Here is a 15,020-nt window from a genome sequence, read left to right as displayed (position 1 = left end):
TTTATTTATTCATGAGAGACGGAGAGAGAGAGAGAGAGAGAGGCAGAGGGAGAAGCAGGCTCCCAAGGAGCAGGGAGCCCGATGCGGGACTCGATCCCAGGACCCTGGGATCATGACCTGAGCCGAAGGCAGACGCTTAACCATCTGAGCCACCCAGGCGCCCTGAAACAGGATCTTTTGAAATAGGTGCTGATAGTGGAAGCCTCTTCATTCACTCAGCCAGTGTTTACTAAACCTGTCATGACCAGCACTGTGCTGGATGCCAAAGATTCGGGGATGAAAAGACAAAAATCCTCAATTCCTTTTTGGGGTAACCTCATCGTTATAAACATCTGTTGTGCCTAGGACCCCGCCTGGCTACCTGGGCTTCCCTAATGTCACTCTCACTTTCCAATCATGAGTCAGAGAACCAGCTCTCCTAGAGCCAGAGAGCCGGCATCAGGAACTAGGGGAAAATGCCATTCATGCCATCCAGCTGAAGACATTTTTATTTTCTTGCACTGATGCCATTCAGCCAAAATGGTAATTCTGTTTCCTACCCAGTCTTTAGCCAAGGACCTGTCAGAGGCAGAGGAGCAGTACGCCCACGCCCTGCGCGGCCACCTGCACAGCATTGACCAGCTCTTAGCCCTGCAGAGACGCCGGCTCAACCTCCTAGAGGAGAGTTACAACACAGAGCTGGAGGCCCTAACCAAAGAGTTTGAGACAGAAAGGTATGGGGACCCAAGAGGAAACCGGGGATGGAGTCCAGGAGAGTATCCAGAGCCTGTGTCAAGGAGCTACCTCTAAGCAGGTGGCTAGCAACCTGGAGCATCCCATCTTGCTTAGGACATGACCCCCACCAGAGAACATCCAGAGTGCCTTCTAAACTAATGTGGGTTTAAGCTAGTGGCTTTAGCCTCCCTATGCCCATGCCAGGTCTCTATCTGTAACACCCTCACCACCTACTTTCAGCTATCAAAATCCAACCTATCTGGCAGGGGACAGGGAGGGGAGGGAGACTTCTCACTGAAACATTTTGTACTTTATTGCTTTGCGTATCATATGAATGTACTGCCTATTCAAAAATCAAAATAATCTTATTCACTCTTTCTGACCCTAAAATGAAGACAGCCTACCCTCCCTCTCTGACCCTTCAGTACCTAGGAGTTTGAACCACTCATATAGTTTTACTACATACTGCTTTGAGTCCTTTTTGGTCCATATGCTTTATCCTTCAGAGCAGGGACAGTGTCTTATATCCCACAGGAAGACAATTATTGACCAGCATGAAAAAGAGATTCACTACCTACAAGATGTCTTCATGGCCATGGAGCAGAACTATATAGATGCTGAGTATGAAAGTAAGCTGGAGTTCCAGAGCTTGTGGGATGATCTCAAAAACAAGGTATGGAAGGAGAGTAGCTGGGCAAGAGCTGGGAGAGAAGGGAGAGAAAAATGCTCTAGGCCACTGGAGGTCCTGGAGACACCTAACCAACACAACCAAGAAAATGCCTGTACCCCTACTGCATTTTGTAATTTTGTAGAAATTGGTTGGGAAGAACCATTCTGAAATGTCAAGGAAATGCATTTTAAAGCTAAAAGGCACCAAGGAGATCATTTGGCTTCACCCCGGTGATTTGTAGATGAAGAAACTAAGGCCCAAAGAAATAAAATGATCTGCCAAAGTCATGCTGCTGTTTTGTGATAGAACCAGGAGAATCCAGGTCTGCCCTTGGCCCAAAGTGCTATCCACCATCCTATTTTTTTTTTTAAAGATTTTATTTTTTATTTATTTGCCAGAGAGAGACACAGCAAGAGAGGGAACACAAGTAGGGGGGAGTGAGAGAGGGAGAAGCAGGCTTCCCGCAGAGCAGGAAACCCGACGTGGGGCTCGATCCCAGGACCCTGGGATCATGACCTGAGCTGAAGGCAGACGCTTAACCGGCTGAGCCACCCGGGCGCCCCATGTTTTATAAATTTTTATTTTTTTATTTTTATTTTATTTTTTTAAAGATTTTATTTATTTATTTATTTCACAGAGAGAGACAGCAAGAGAGGGAACACAAGCAGGGGGAGTGGGAGAGGGAGAAGCAGGCTTCCTGCTGAGCAGGGAGCCAGACGTGGGGCTCGATCCCAGGACGCTGGGATCATGACCTGAGCTGAAGGCAGGCGCTTAACGACTGAGCCACCCAGGCGCCCCTGTTTTGTAAATTTTTTAAAATAAGCTTCCTACATTTATTTTTTTTTATTTATTTTTTTTTAAAGATTTTTTATTTATTTATTTGAGAGACAGAGAGAATGAGAGAGAAAGCACATGAGATGGGGGGAGGGTCAGAGGGAGAAGCAGACTCCCTGCTGAGCAGGGAGCCCGATGCGGACTCGATCCAGGGACTCCAGGATCATGACCTGAGCCGAAGGCAGTCGCTTAACCAACTGAGCCACCCAGGCGCCCAGCTTCCTACATTTAAAAACTGGGAGATTTGGGGCGCCTGGGTGGCTCAGTCGGTTAAGCGGCTGCCTTCGGCTCAGGTCATGATCCCAGGGTCCTGGGATGGAGCCCTGCGTTGGGCTCCCTGCTCAGAGGAAAGCCCGCTTCTCCCTCTCCCTCTGTCTGCCTCTCTGCCTACTTGTGCTCTCTTTTTTTAAGATTTTATTTATTATTTATTTGACAGAGAGAGAGAGACAGCGAGAGAGGGAACACAAGCAGGGGGGGTGGGAGAGGGAGAAGCAGGCTTCCTGCTGAGCAGGGAGCCTGATGCAGGACTCCATCCCAGGACCCCAGAATCATGACCTGAGCCAAAGGCAGACGCTTAACGACTGAGCCACCCAGGCACCCCAATAAATAAAATCTTAAAAAATAATAATAAATAATAAAAATTGGGAGATTTCAGTGTGGGGCCTGGCTGGCTCAGTCCATAGAGTCCTCACTCTTGATCTCAGGGTCATGAGTTCAAGCCCCATGTTGGGCATGGAGGCTACTTAATTAAAAAAAAAAAAAAAATTTTTTTAATATAAGAAAAATGGGGGAGATTTCACATAAAAACCCAAAATCTTAGCTTCTCTTGAAAAAAGATCTGGTAACACTGGGTCACATTTCCAAATGGGAATACATTCGTGTGGAGCTGAACAGATCTGCTACCCCCCTCCCCCAATGTCCATGGAGCATTTCTTCTCTGGTTCACCACAGGCCCCCTCTAGTTTACAGCACTTATTTACATCATCTGCCTGGTCTTTGTAGGCATTTTCATTGGCGACCTCTGCACTGTACTGGGTTATAAGCAGTTCAAGAGGATGAGGGCGCTGGAGGCAGTAAAAGGGCACTGATAGAGTTAATTCCAAGCACTGGCTATTTTGGTGCCACTTCCTAGAATTTAGAAGAGAAGCATTTTCTAAGACTGCAACTGGAGAACACAGTAGAAGATCTGTGGAGAAGGTTCCAGGATGCACTCAAGAATTACACTGATGCCACAGAGGACCAAAAGATTGCCTTTGAGACTCTGCAGGTGAAAGATGAGAAGAGCTCCAAAGAGATTGAAGCACAGATGAAAAAAATACAGAGACTACAGGTGAGTGCAGCCAACTGGAAATACTCACTGCTTTAACTGCTCCAGTATCCCCTGGTCATCTTCTCCCAGCTTCCACTGGACCCTGTCACCGGTTGGGGAAAGACGAGATCCTTGGATTTCAGTCCCCAGATTGTCCTTTTACCTGTCTCATTGAAGACCTTTCGCTTGTCAAGGGTTTCCTCTAAACTCTGTTCCTCCAGGACTCCATAATGACTTTAAAAAGCAAGATCATGGTGCACAGCCGTGAGAGTGAAGACCAGAACCAGTACATTCGTAAGGACAAGGAGCTGGTCCTTGCCCAACTGCGAAAACTTAAGGCCCAAAGGACTCAGGCCCGGGAACTATCCCAGGAAAACTTAGTCAAACTCACCATGGAAAGTAATGCCACCCTCAAGGCCCTGAGAAGGATCGTTGATAAGGTAACAGGAGAGAGGGCAGTCAAACAAAACCAAGGAACTTGGCTCCCTGCAAAGTGAAAGGGGTCTGAGAGAGGTAGAGAGCTTTCTCCTGCTTCCTGCCTGAGTGGACATCTGGAGTACCTTTTTTATCCCATGTTCTCTCCCCTCTCACATTTTATTTTTTATTTTTTTTAATTATTTTTTAAAGATTTTATTTTATTTGAGAGAGAGAATGAGAGAGCGAGAGAGCACATGAGGCGGGGGGGGGGAGTCAGAGGGAGAAGCAGGCTCCCCACTGAGCAGGGAGCCTGATGCGGGACTCGATCCCGGGACTCCAGAATCATGACCTGAACCAACTGAGCCACCCAGGTGCCCCTCACATTTTTTTTTTATTTTTTTTTAAGATTTTATTTATTTATTTGAGAGAGCGAGAATGAGAGAGAGAGAGAGAGAGAGAGAGCACATGAGAGGGGGGAGGGTCAGAGGGAGAAGCAGACTCCCTGCTGAGCAGGGAGCCCGATGCGGGACTCGATCCCGGGACTCCAGGATCATGACCTGAGCCGAAGGCAGTCGCTTAACCAACTGAGCCACCCAGGCGCCCGCCCCTCACATTTTAAATTAAATGAATTAATAATGAATTTGCTAAGACTGTAAAACACTTGGAATAGTGTTTGGCACCTAGTAAGCACTGTGTGTTAGATGTATTCATTATTCTTGTCTCACATTTGGATGAATTGCTTCCCTGGGTTTAAGCAGGGGAACCAGCTCCACTATTTCTCCTCCCCACCCCCTTTCCTAATAAAAGGTCTCTTCCTGCTTCTGATAGGGTGAAAAGATACTGAAACTTGCTGAAATATGTAGGAAGTTTGAAACAGAGGAAGAAAAAGTGCTGCCTTTCTATTCATCAGTCTTGACTCCCAAGGAGCAGGAGGAGATAGAAGAAATTTACCCAGAGGAGCTTACTGAACAGCTTGCAAAGGTAAAAGTTCCTAGGGTCCAGAGGCCATCCCCCAAGGCTGGGGATCATGGGGTACTGGGCTGCATTTGCTAATGGGCCTCAACACGCACCTTCTCCCTTTAACCAACTCCCAGGTGATAGTAAACTACACAGGGATGGAGAATTTCTGGAAAAGGTACAACAAAGTGAAACTGGAGCAACTGAGCCTCCAACACAGACATGTCCAGTTGTTAGAAATCAATGGGAAGTTGCGGGAGATGCTGAAGCAGTACTTGGATGGCATCTCAGTGAGTGACGAAGTGATGAGCCAGCTCAACCCACTCTTTATCGTCAACCATCGAAGTAACTTACCCCAGCCTTTGTCCACACCTACCACCCAGCCAGGTGACAAACCACCTCCAACTACTTACAACATCACTGAAGCAGCCCATGTGATCTCCCACATCCTGTGATAGAAGGAGAAAATCGCTTTTCAAACCCCAAACGATTTTTTGAGAGACCGGAGGACTTTGCTATTAAAAATTTCCATGAGGTTTATGAGCTCCTTCTATGTTTGCCATATTGGACAGAGCAGTCTACTTGGAAGATACTAGGAATACGGTGGCCCCAGAGTGGAGATAATAGCTAGGCAATTATCAGGAGGCTCATTGTTCAATGAAGCACTGCTTCTTCGAGTCTGGGCACTAGGAGGGCCAGAACCCATACCTTTGGGATGTAGAGATCCTATGGGAACATTCAAGAGCAGGTCCTTGGCGGTAAGTTAGGACAAGAAGAAGAGGCAGGGGAAGAGGTGATCCAAAGCCTCCAACCACCCCAATGTCAAGCAAGATCCAACTCAGAATGGCTTTTTCCCCAGCCCTTTTCCTCATTCCCACTTACAGCAGTAGCCTCAGAAAGTATCAGGTGAAGAATCCAGAGAAATTTTTAAAAATTATTTATTATTTCTTTTTACTCTTGTTTCGTTTCTCTTCCTTGAGCTTCTTTCTGGAGACTTTAGGTCTGTTGGCCTTTTTGTATAGGTGATACCCAATGAGGCCCAGGAGGGCTGGCACCATGGCCATGCCTATCAGAGGCAAAATGCCCTTCACCAGCTTTTGCCAGTAGTTGGCTCGGATCAGTGCAATCAGCTCCACATCAAACTGCAGCACTGCATCCGCTGAAGGCAGAGAGGGGGTGAGGGTTAGAATCTCTGCATTTGATCCAGGGCTCAGAATCTAAATGAAAACAGGGAGGGCAGGCCACACCAGAGCAACAACTATGAAGCTGGCAAGATTTAAACATGTTGAGTTCCTTTAGACAAAAGTACGGAAGGGTTATGAGCAGACTACTGATAGTTATGTTTACCCCAAATCTACAAGTGTGGCTTGTGTTCAGTGACAAGTCTATGACAGGACAGGGGAACCTCCTGTGGATCTAAGGCATACAGGCTGTTCGCCACTGATAAGTGAGAGAACCTCTATCCTAACTGTGCTCCCATTTCCAAATAGCCACATCGACAGAATCTTTGCAGGGCTGAAATTAACTGGATTTAACCTAGACATTTTAAAATGTCAGCAACCAATGAGCACATGAAATGTGACTGTTAGAAAACATAGATGTTTCAACATAGACGAAGGAGGTGGCTTAAGAAGTAAGGAGCAGGTGAATGAAGAGTGAGTCAGGGAGAAATGCAAACACTGGAAATGGGGAGATCATAGAGCTCTGGGTAAAAGAGTTTTTCTTTAGTCCCATGACCCTCTTTGCGGTTCTTCCTCTAAGTTGGAGCTAGGATAAGAAATTTTATCCTAATAATCTGAAGTACAAAACATTTTAGCTAATAGAACATTTGTTATAACCCAAAGCAAGAGATCTGCATCTTAGGAAATCTGTCCAGTGTCCTGTCGATAGCTTTTAAAGTTATAGGGTGGGCTTGGCTTCCAAAAGTTGTTTTTTGTTTTGCTTTGTTTTGATTTACTTGACTGTGAATATTTGTACTGCCTCTTTCCTGGTGGAGGCTGAAAGGAGGGGTGGAGATGTGGTGAGAAAGCCATGCCAACTGCACAGATGACACAGGTTGGAGTTGTGGAGAAAAGGCAGGAAAAAGTCTAGAGTTCTGAGAAGGGGTAGCAGAGGCAACAGACCCAAGTGGCTCAAGTAGGTATCTCCTCCCTAAAAAGTTGCTTTCTGCTAGAGGGAAGCCAGGTAGCCTTAACAGATTCTAGGTCTCTAGTCCCGGTTGGTGATCTGAAGAGGAAAAAAGCAGCCCTGCAGAAGGAGTCCCAGCCACCCCTGGCCTTTTCAGCAAACTGGATTTAGACTTTTTCAAGCTCCAGACAGAGCTCTGAGGGTCTGGGTATTTTGACTGCCTTGAGAGAGAAAGACCTCATCGGATTACCTGGGATAGACGGTGGAAATCCCCGTTTTCCATAGGCCAAGTGAGAAGGAATGATTGCCCTTCGCTTCTCTCTGAGGGAAGGAATGTGAATCACAGCTAGAGGTGGGACCAGGTGGGCCAGCAGCCTCAGTCCATCTGCAGCCCCACCAGCAAAACTCTCTGGATATTCACCCAAATGATGAACTTCCCCACCTAAGCACCAAGCAGGTTGACCAGGAAGGGCCTCTGTCCCCCCACATGCCTCAACTCCTCCAACAAAACCCACAGACAGATCAGCACAGTGGCTTTGGATGCCCTTAGGGGTCCCAGTGACCTGGACCTGCCCAGTGCAAAGCCCTTATCACACATTCTTCTGCCTCCTCTAGGAGCAAGGATAGCAAAGTAAGCCTCCCCCCATGCAAAGGGGGTACCCAAGCCCACCCCTGCCCAGATACTCACCCCACACACATGTCTAGAAGGCTCTGCTCCAGACCTTGAGGAAGAAGACACAACTGAACAGGAAGCTACCTACATTCCCCAAATCCCAGGAGAGGAGGATCAAAGGCTCCCTATGACCCTCAACTGAGCTCCCCACTTCTCAAATCCCTGGTTGCCAGTGGGGCATGGGGCAAAAGGAGTGTTAGAAGCCGTATTTGAACCTCGGGAGGTGACCGGTAGAGTCCTGGGGGCATTTCCAATGTATTTCAGGGCTTGAGGAGGCAAAGAAGGGCTTAGGTTGGGAAGAAATAGAATGGGAGGCAAAGGTCACATACCTGGGATCACCTGCTTTTGGCCAAGTTCTATAACCAGAGGGTCTCTGGTCAGGGAAGTGTCAATAATGCGTCCATCTAGCAGGCTGCCCTGTGGGGAGAGGGCAGCAGGAGCGCACACCTAGTAGCTCCCTCTCAGCAGGCGCGCCCCACACTCACCTGGGCCCTTGGGCGGCGGCGGCAACCCCCTCGCAGCTGCAGCCCAGCATTCCCCTCTGGGCAGAAAGCAACAGGAAGCCCCAAAGGGCTGGCACTTCTCGGAGCTCTCCCCACCCTCCGCTTCTCTGAGCCGGGGCGGAACTGGCGGAAAAGCGGGGAAGGGAAATGGGCAGGCAAGAGGAGCGCCCCTCCCCCCGCCACGTGCTCGACGACCCCAGAGCTCCAACTTCACTCCCGCACCGCTTGCCACGTGTCGCAGCCAACGCTGACGTGTTCCAGCAGGGCGCCGCCCCCTCCCAGGCCCCGCCCCGGCCCCCCAGATCCCTCACCGTGTAGTGTATGTGCAGCGTGTCTCCAAAGGCAGCGGGCTCCGCACACGGCTCGGGGGGCTCCACCTATGATCGGACTAAGGGAGTCACGCAGGCTCCTCCAGGGATCCCGTTTCTGCCCCTGCACCCAGCACTCCCCTGCCCAGTTCCCGCACTCGCTCTCCTCCCCGCTCCCAGGTTCGTTCAGACCCCCTCATTCCCTCCCAAGCCCCAGCCGCCGCAGCCCCGGGACACCCTGTCCTCACCAGGGTCTCCACTTGGAGGGTCCGGACGGGACTTTCGGTTTCAAACCCAGCCTCAGCCCGGCACACCGCCCCACTGAGCAGCAGCAGCAGACGGAGTGGGAGTAGTGAGGGGCGCAGGGTCATGACTGGATGCGGGCCAAGGCACGGGGCACCAGGACAGGCTGCTCGGGGGGCGACGGCTTAGGACAGCGGTTCCCTCGGCGCCCAGGCCGGACTGGACGGGACGGGGCGGGTCGCGACGCGCCAGCTCCTCCTCCAGCAGCCCTTCCTCCACCTTGTCCCCACCTCCAGGAGGGAGGAGGCCGCCGAGAGCCCTCCCTACCCTGTAAGATCGAAGGTCCCGTTTTATGACCCATCCGTTAGCCGTTCTGTCCCATAGCGAGGGGCTGGATCACTTAATAGCACCCACTTACGATGACCTACTGTGTGCCAGTCACTTTTCTGTAATCCTCAAAACCACCCTGAAAGGTAGGCATAATTATTTCCATTTTACAGATGCGGAGCTGGGTGTTCAGGTTAAGTAACTTGCCCAAGGTCTTCTAGCTAGGTGGCGACAGAGACAAGATTCAAACCCAGGATTGCCTGAGTCCAGTGTGTTTGCTTTCTTTCCTCTGAAGATACTTGTCTCTTCACACCCGTCCTGGCAGTGTCTGGTTGGCCCACCCCACCCAGCAGTTGTTAAAGAGGGCATCCCTCGGGCGCCTGGGGGGCTCAGTTGGTTAAGCGACTGCCTTGGGCTCAGGTCATGATCCTGGAGTCTCGGGATCGAGTCCCGCATCGGGCTCCCTGCTCAGCAAGAGTCTGCTTCTCCCTCTGACCCTCTTCCCTCTCGTGCTCTGCATCTCTCATTCTCTCGCTCTCAAATAAATAAAATCTTAAAAAAAAAAAAAAAAAAGAGGGCATCCTTCTCCCACCTCCAGCCCTTCAGCTTGAATTCTGGAGGTCAGAGGAGGCAGGGAGCTGTCTCATCTCCCTGTTCTTTGGAAAGCTAATTTCAAAGAGCCAGGAGCTATTTTCCTGTAAGGATGGGGTGAATGCCTTATCTTTTCCTGACACCAACGTATCCCTCCTCCTTTATCAGCAAGCTTGTAAAAAGGGCAACTACCTATAACCCATTTGTTTGTGCAAGGACCTCGGTTTTTATTTTTATTTTGCCCAATGTGGGGCTTGAACTTACACCAAGATGGAGTTTCATGCTCTACAGACTGAGCCAGCCAGGTACCCCCAAGGATTTCAGTTTCTTAAAGGGGTTTTAAATTATTTCAGACAATGCAACCAGTCCCCTTTTGTACGATTTAAGCCCTCAATGCCCACTCAGGCCATGGCATCTGAATTCTGCTCCCTCAAAAAGTCATCAGTGAGCTCAGTCACCAAATTCTTGGGTCATTTCTCGGTCCCTTGGCCTCTTTAGCATCTCTCTCGTATTTGATGCCATTGAGCTCTGAATGCCCTCCCAAGCTCTAGATACAACTGCCTACTGGGTGTCTCCACCTGGATGTTTGACCAGCACATCAAATCAACACACCCAATACTGTACTCATTCCTTTTTCTCCATCCATCCTGTCTGTAACAATCTAGAATTCCTTATTTTGTTTTCTGTTAGTTTCTGTTAGTGGCTCTGCTGTTAGCGTTCTCCTAGATTCTCCTCTCATCTCTCACATCAACCAGTCTCCTTTGGATTCTCCTTCCACCACCTCTCCAAGGGCTACTACCCTAATTAAGCCCTCATTACCTCTCTCTTTGGAGTTGTTGAAAAAGTCTCCTCAGCAGGATGGCAAGGGAATTTCTAGGGATGATGGAATGTTCTATATCGTGATAGGGAGGTGGCTTACATGGGTGTATGCATTTGTCAGAACTTATCAAACTATATGAGATCTGTGCATTGCACTGCATGCAAATTATACATCTAATTATACCTCAAATTAAGAAATAATAAACACAGAACTACATTTCCAAGTCTTCCTTAAAGCTGGATAAGGCCATGGGACTAAGTTCTGGCCAGTAAGACATAAACAGAAGTGTTGGAAATACTGTCCTGGACTTCCAGCAAGGCTCCTTAAAGGGAATTAATTCAGCTAAGAAGTGTGTCATTGTGTGCTCCTCCTCCTCTCCCCAAGCTCCTTCCCTTCCTTTGTTCTGCGGCCTGGAATGTAGAGGAGATGAATTACACTCTAGCAGTCACATCAGACCATGAGGTGACCATGAGGATGAAGCTATGTGTGAGGATGGTGAAGCAAAAAGAAGCCTAAGCCCCGGGCGCCTGGGTGGCTCAGTGGATTAAGCGTCTGCCTTTGGCTCAGGTCATGATCCTGGAGTCCTGGGATTGAGTCCTGCATGGGGCTCTCTGTTTGGCAGGAAGCCTGCTTCCCCATTCTCCCTTTCTCAAATAAATAAATAAAATTTAAAAGATTTATTTGTCAGAGAGAGAGAGAGCACAAGCAGGGGGAGCGGCAGGCAGAGGGAGAAGCAAGCTTCCCACTAAGCAGGGAGACTGAAGCAGGACTTGATCCCAGGCACCTGGGATCATGACCCGAGCTAAAGGCAGACGCTTAACCGACTGCACCACCCAGGCGTCCCTAAATAAATAAAATCTTTAAAAAGAAAAAAGAAGTCGTCTAGATAACGGTAGAGCCACCATTCCAGCCCTGGACTCCCTATCACCAGACACTTTTTAACTGAGGTAGAAATGAATTTCTATCTGGTTTAAAAAGAGAGAGAGAGAGAGAGAGAGAGAGCACTCTACGTCCCTCATCCCCAGCCTCTTCCTAGTTTCGCCCATTCTGTACACTGCTGCAATCTGCTCAGCTCCAGTCATGGAGCCTACGGCCCCACACTGCCCAGTGAATAAAATTCAGACTCCATGACGTGCCAGTTGAAAGCTTTTACCATCCGGTCCTAGTCTGCCTTTCCAAACTTGGCTTTTATTCCATTAAATTGAAGGCCTTTTAATGATACCAACCTCATCTTTCTCATTTCTGTATTCTCATTGCCTAGTATGGTGTTTGATATATAGATGGGTCAATAAACATTTATGAATAGAACCAAATCCTCTTCCTGCTCATGGACTGTGGTCTGGCATCAGATGAATCTGCGTCATGCGTTTCCATCTCTGTGCCCTGGCTCATGCTCTTCCTTCACCTGTCAAGCTGCCTCCAAACCAAGCTCAAGTATTACTTCCTCTGTAAAGTCCTGATTCCCTTATTTAGAAGTCACTTATTTCTGAACTTCCAGCATACACTGGGGGACATTATTATATTTTCCCTTGTGTTGCAATTGTTTGTGTATGCCCCACTTCTCCCTCTCTCTAAAGAGCCAGCTCACTGATGCCAAGGACAAGGTTATAATCACGCCTGGGGTCCCCTAGGTACTAGCTACACAATACCCCCCGTATAACAGATTCTAGACAGATGTGTTTTATATTGAATAAATATTATGCTATATAATATTTTTTTTAATTTTTTTTTTTATTTATTTATTGAGAGAGAGAGAATGGTAGAGAGCATGAGAGAGAGGAAGGTCAGAGGGAGAAGCAGACTCCCTGCTGAGCAGGGAGCCCGATGCGGGACTCGATCCCGGGACTCCAGGATCATGACCTGAGCCGAAGGCAGTCGCTTAACCAACTGAGCCACCCAGGCGCCCTATAATATTTTCTTTTTGCTATGCGATACTTTTAATAGAATTAAAAATATCTAACTATACTGGGGTGCCTGGGTGGCACAGTTGCTTAAGCATCCAACTCTTGGTTTCAGCTCAGGTCGTGTTGTGAGATCAAGCCCTGAGTCAGGCTCCGCGCTCATCGTGGAGTCTGCTTGAGATTCTCTCTCTCTGCCCCTCCTGCTCATGCTCTCCCTAAAATAAAAATAAATTTGTAAAAATAAATATATATAATTATACTAACTTGGAAAACCTCCAAGACAAATATATACCCTTATGTTAAGAAAAAAAAAAAAAGGCAAGGAGGACAAGAACAGAGCCTGGGTGGCGCAGTCGGTTAAGTGTCTGCCTTCGGCTCAGGTCATGGTCCCAGGGTCCTGGGATCAAGTCCCACATCGGGCTCCCTGTTCAGCGGGGAGTCTGCTTCTCCCTCTGCCTGCCGCTCCCCCTGCTTGTGCTGACAAATATTTTTAAAAATAAATATAACCCCTCCCCAGATGTGTGGAGGTATAGCTCTTTAAAAAAGAAACTACCAGAAGGAGGCACACTAAATAACCACAGGTGGTTACCTTGGGTATGGGAGTGAGAAAAGTAGAGGGGAACAGGTTCCACATGTCGCTCTGTATATTTATGTTTTGTTTGGATGTTCTGCAATGAAAATTACTTTGGTTACAAAAATAAGCTTTAAAATTAAATATTAAATGAATGACCACAATATATAAGAATACAAGGGAATGTGTGGGAGATGTTCAATGAGTTGACCTAATGAAACTAAAGAGGGAGGGAGGAGTCCTTGTGATTAGAGAGGTCATGGGCAGCTTTGTAGATCTTAAAGAAAAGTGGTATTTTTTAAAAAGTGAGAAAGGGGATAAAGGCAGCAGGTCCGATGTCAGCTATCTGGGGAAAATGAGTGGCCCAGTTTGGCTAAAGTAATGGATTCCGGCAGAGGAGTAGGAAGAAGGAGTTAGAGAGGGAAGCAAGAACTGGTTGTGGAGAGCCTGAATGTCAGACAAAGGCATGGGAAGCCACTGAAGGTTTCTGAGCAAAGCTGTGACTGTGCACGCCCTCTGATGCGCAGGCTGACTGCAACAGTGTCATGAAGCTGGAAGGCTCCTGCCCAGTCCAGGTCTGAGGCTTTGTCCAGGATGGGAAGGGGAAGTGGGGGTGGAGGGGGGTGGTCATGGGAATCGAGCAAAACTCGATTTTGACAACAATATCACCACAGAGGGCAGCATAAGCCCACCTGAGCCCAGAAGGGAACGGGGAGGAAGGCGCTTTCTCCTTGGATCAAGTTAAGAGGAACCTAAAGGGCAGAGGAAGGTAAGATGGTTGTGGGAAAGGTAGGGAAGCTGGCACAACCCTGACTGGAGGCACAAGTTTGAAATCAGAGGGCCACTCCTAGAAAAGCCTCCACCTTCAAAGGTGTCTCTGTCAGCGAGTAGAAGAAACTCTACCACAGCCCCCTGGACTCACAGGGTACTCACCAGGTCCAGTTTGGTTAAAGACAATGATGTTTATTCATTCATCAAGGCTGAATGCCTATTACGTGCCAGACAGTAAGCAGGGCACTGCTTTTTAAATATTTTTAATGTTTATTTTTAACAGACTGTTAATAAACAAAAAGCCTGTGAGTCAGCATATGTAAATCTGGATTCAAAATCTAATGCCATATTTTCAAGGGCATGTATACCTTGGATGACAAAATGTTTTCTTTTCAGGTATGGTTATTCTCTTGTTCAGCCCACTCTCTTCTGCAGCTCAGGGCCAAAGTGACACACACAAGCAGACACTCACCTTCAAGCCGTTGATGGTGTACAGTCCTGACCCAAGTTCCTCACTTCCAGACCTCCAGCCACGGCACTGCTCCCTTTCCTAAGGTTTGGATTTCCTCAGACTTAACCTCTTCTCTTTGCTCAGGAACTTGGGGTCATTCTTACCCAATCCCAGCAACCAGGGCCAGGAAACCCAATTAGACTGAAAAGCCTACAGAGGAAGAAGGCCTCCGGGTCCCATCGCTTCCCAGCGACAAGCAGGATACTTACTCTATCCCTCCAGTTACCAGGTTAGAAAGTAGAGAGCTAGACTTTGGCCCTCCTATCTCCACACCCTTCAGAACTGGAAAAGAAGTGTTCTTAGCACTATGACTGCCTGCCCAAAGACACCACTCTGTGTACCAAGCAGCAGCAAAGGGGTATCCCCCACACAGTTATTTCCCAACTCTCACTACCCCACGTGCTGCACTATGGATATCCCAAAGGATTTCACAGCATCCCAGAGATGGATTCCCAGGTCTCTCCATCAGAAGAGTGGTTTGACTTCCTTCTTAGCACAGGTCTGGAACCCTAAAAGGTACTAAGTAAATACCTGTCAATTTTCTGCTCCGACCCATCTAGGCACTTGAACTAGAAGTGAGGCAGTGAACCCCCAGAGCCTTCAGACCTTATACCTCAAGTCTGAGAAACTCCTACATACCACACTCACTTTCCCTATCACTGTCCCCAAACTCTGAAATGAAGGGGACAGTTCTGTCCTCCATCCCACCCAGACCAATCCAAGGCCTTCCACTGGCTCTCTCCCGGTTCATGTTGGAAACTCCCTTGCCCAAA

At 48.3% G+C, this 15,020-nt stretch overlaps 2 protein-coding genes across 2 annotated transcripts in view; one reads left to right on the top strand and one right to left on the bottom strand.

Annotated features, from left to right (window-relative positions):
• The window catches only part of DRC2 (dynein regulatory complex subunit 2), a 10,095-nt gene extending 4,658 nt beyond the window's left edge, over positions 1–5,437 (top strand). Inside the window, exons 3-8 of the mRNA XM_025882708.2 lie at positions 544–713; positions 1,249–1,387; positions 3,351–3,548; positions 3,749–3,967; positions 4,773–4,925; positions 5,039–5,437. Coding sequence (XP_025738493.1) covers positions 544–713; positions 1,249–1,387; positions 3,351–3,548; positions 3,749–3,967; positions 4,773–4,925; positions 5,039–5,356 — 1,197 coding nt within the window. The 3' untranslated portion in view covers positions 5,357–5,437. The remainder of the gene's footprint in view (positions 1–543; positions 714–1,248; positions 1,388–3,350; positions 3,549–3,748; positions 3,968–4,772; positions 4,926–5,038) is intronic.
• A 385-nt stretch (positions 5,438–5,822) lies between these two features.
• Positions 5,823–9,005, bottom strand: FKBP11 (FKBP prolyl isomerase 11). The gene is made up of 6 exons (XM_025882709.2): positions 8,761–9,005; positions 8,516–8,581; positions 8,031–8,118; positions 7,717–7,750; positions 7,279–7,349; positions 5,823–6,060 (listed from the first exon to the last, which is right to left on the bottom strand). The coding sequence occupies exons 1-6, from the start codon at positions 8,881–8,883 to the stop codon at positions 5,843–5,845; spliced, it is 600 nt and encodes a 199-aa protein (XP_025738494.1). The 5' UTR covers positions 8,884–9,005; the 3' UTR covers positions 5,823–5,842.
• Positions 9,006–15,020: the final 6,015 nt, after the last annotated feature.

This window comes from Callorhinus ursinus, unplaced genomic scaffold (genome assembly GCF_003265705.2).
Source record: "Callorhinus ursinus isolate GAN/ISIS: 27379988/994484 unplaced genomic scaffold, GSC_fseal_2.0 scaffold44, whole genome shotgun sequence".
NCBI classification, from domain to species: domain Eukaryota; kingdom Metazoa; phylum Chordata; class Mammalia; order Carnivora; family Otariidae; genus Callorhinus; species Callorhinus ursinus.
This window is presented reverse-complemented; position numbering and strand designations above follow the sequence as displayed.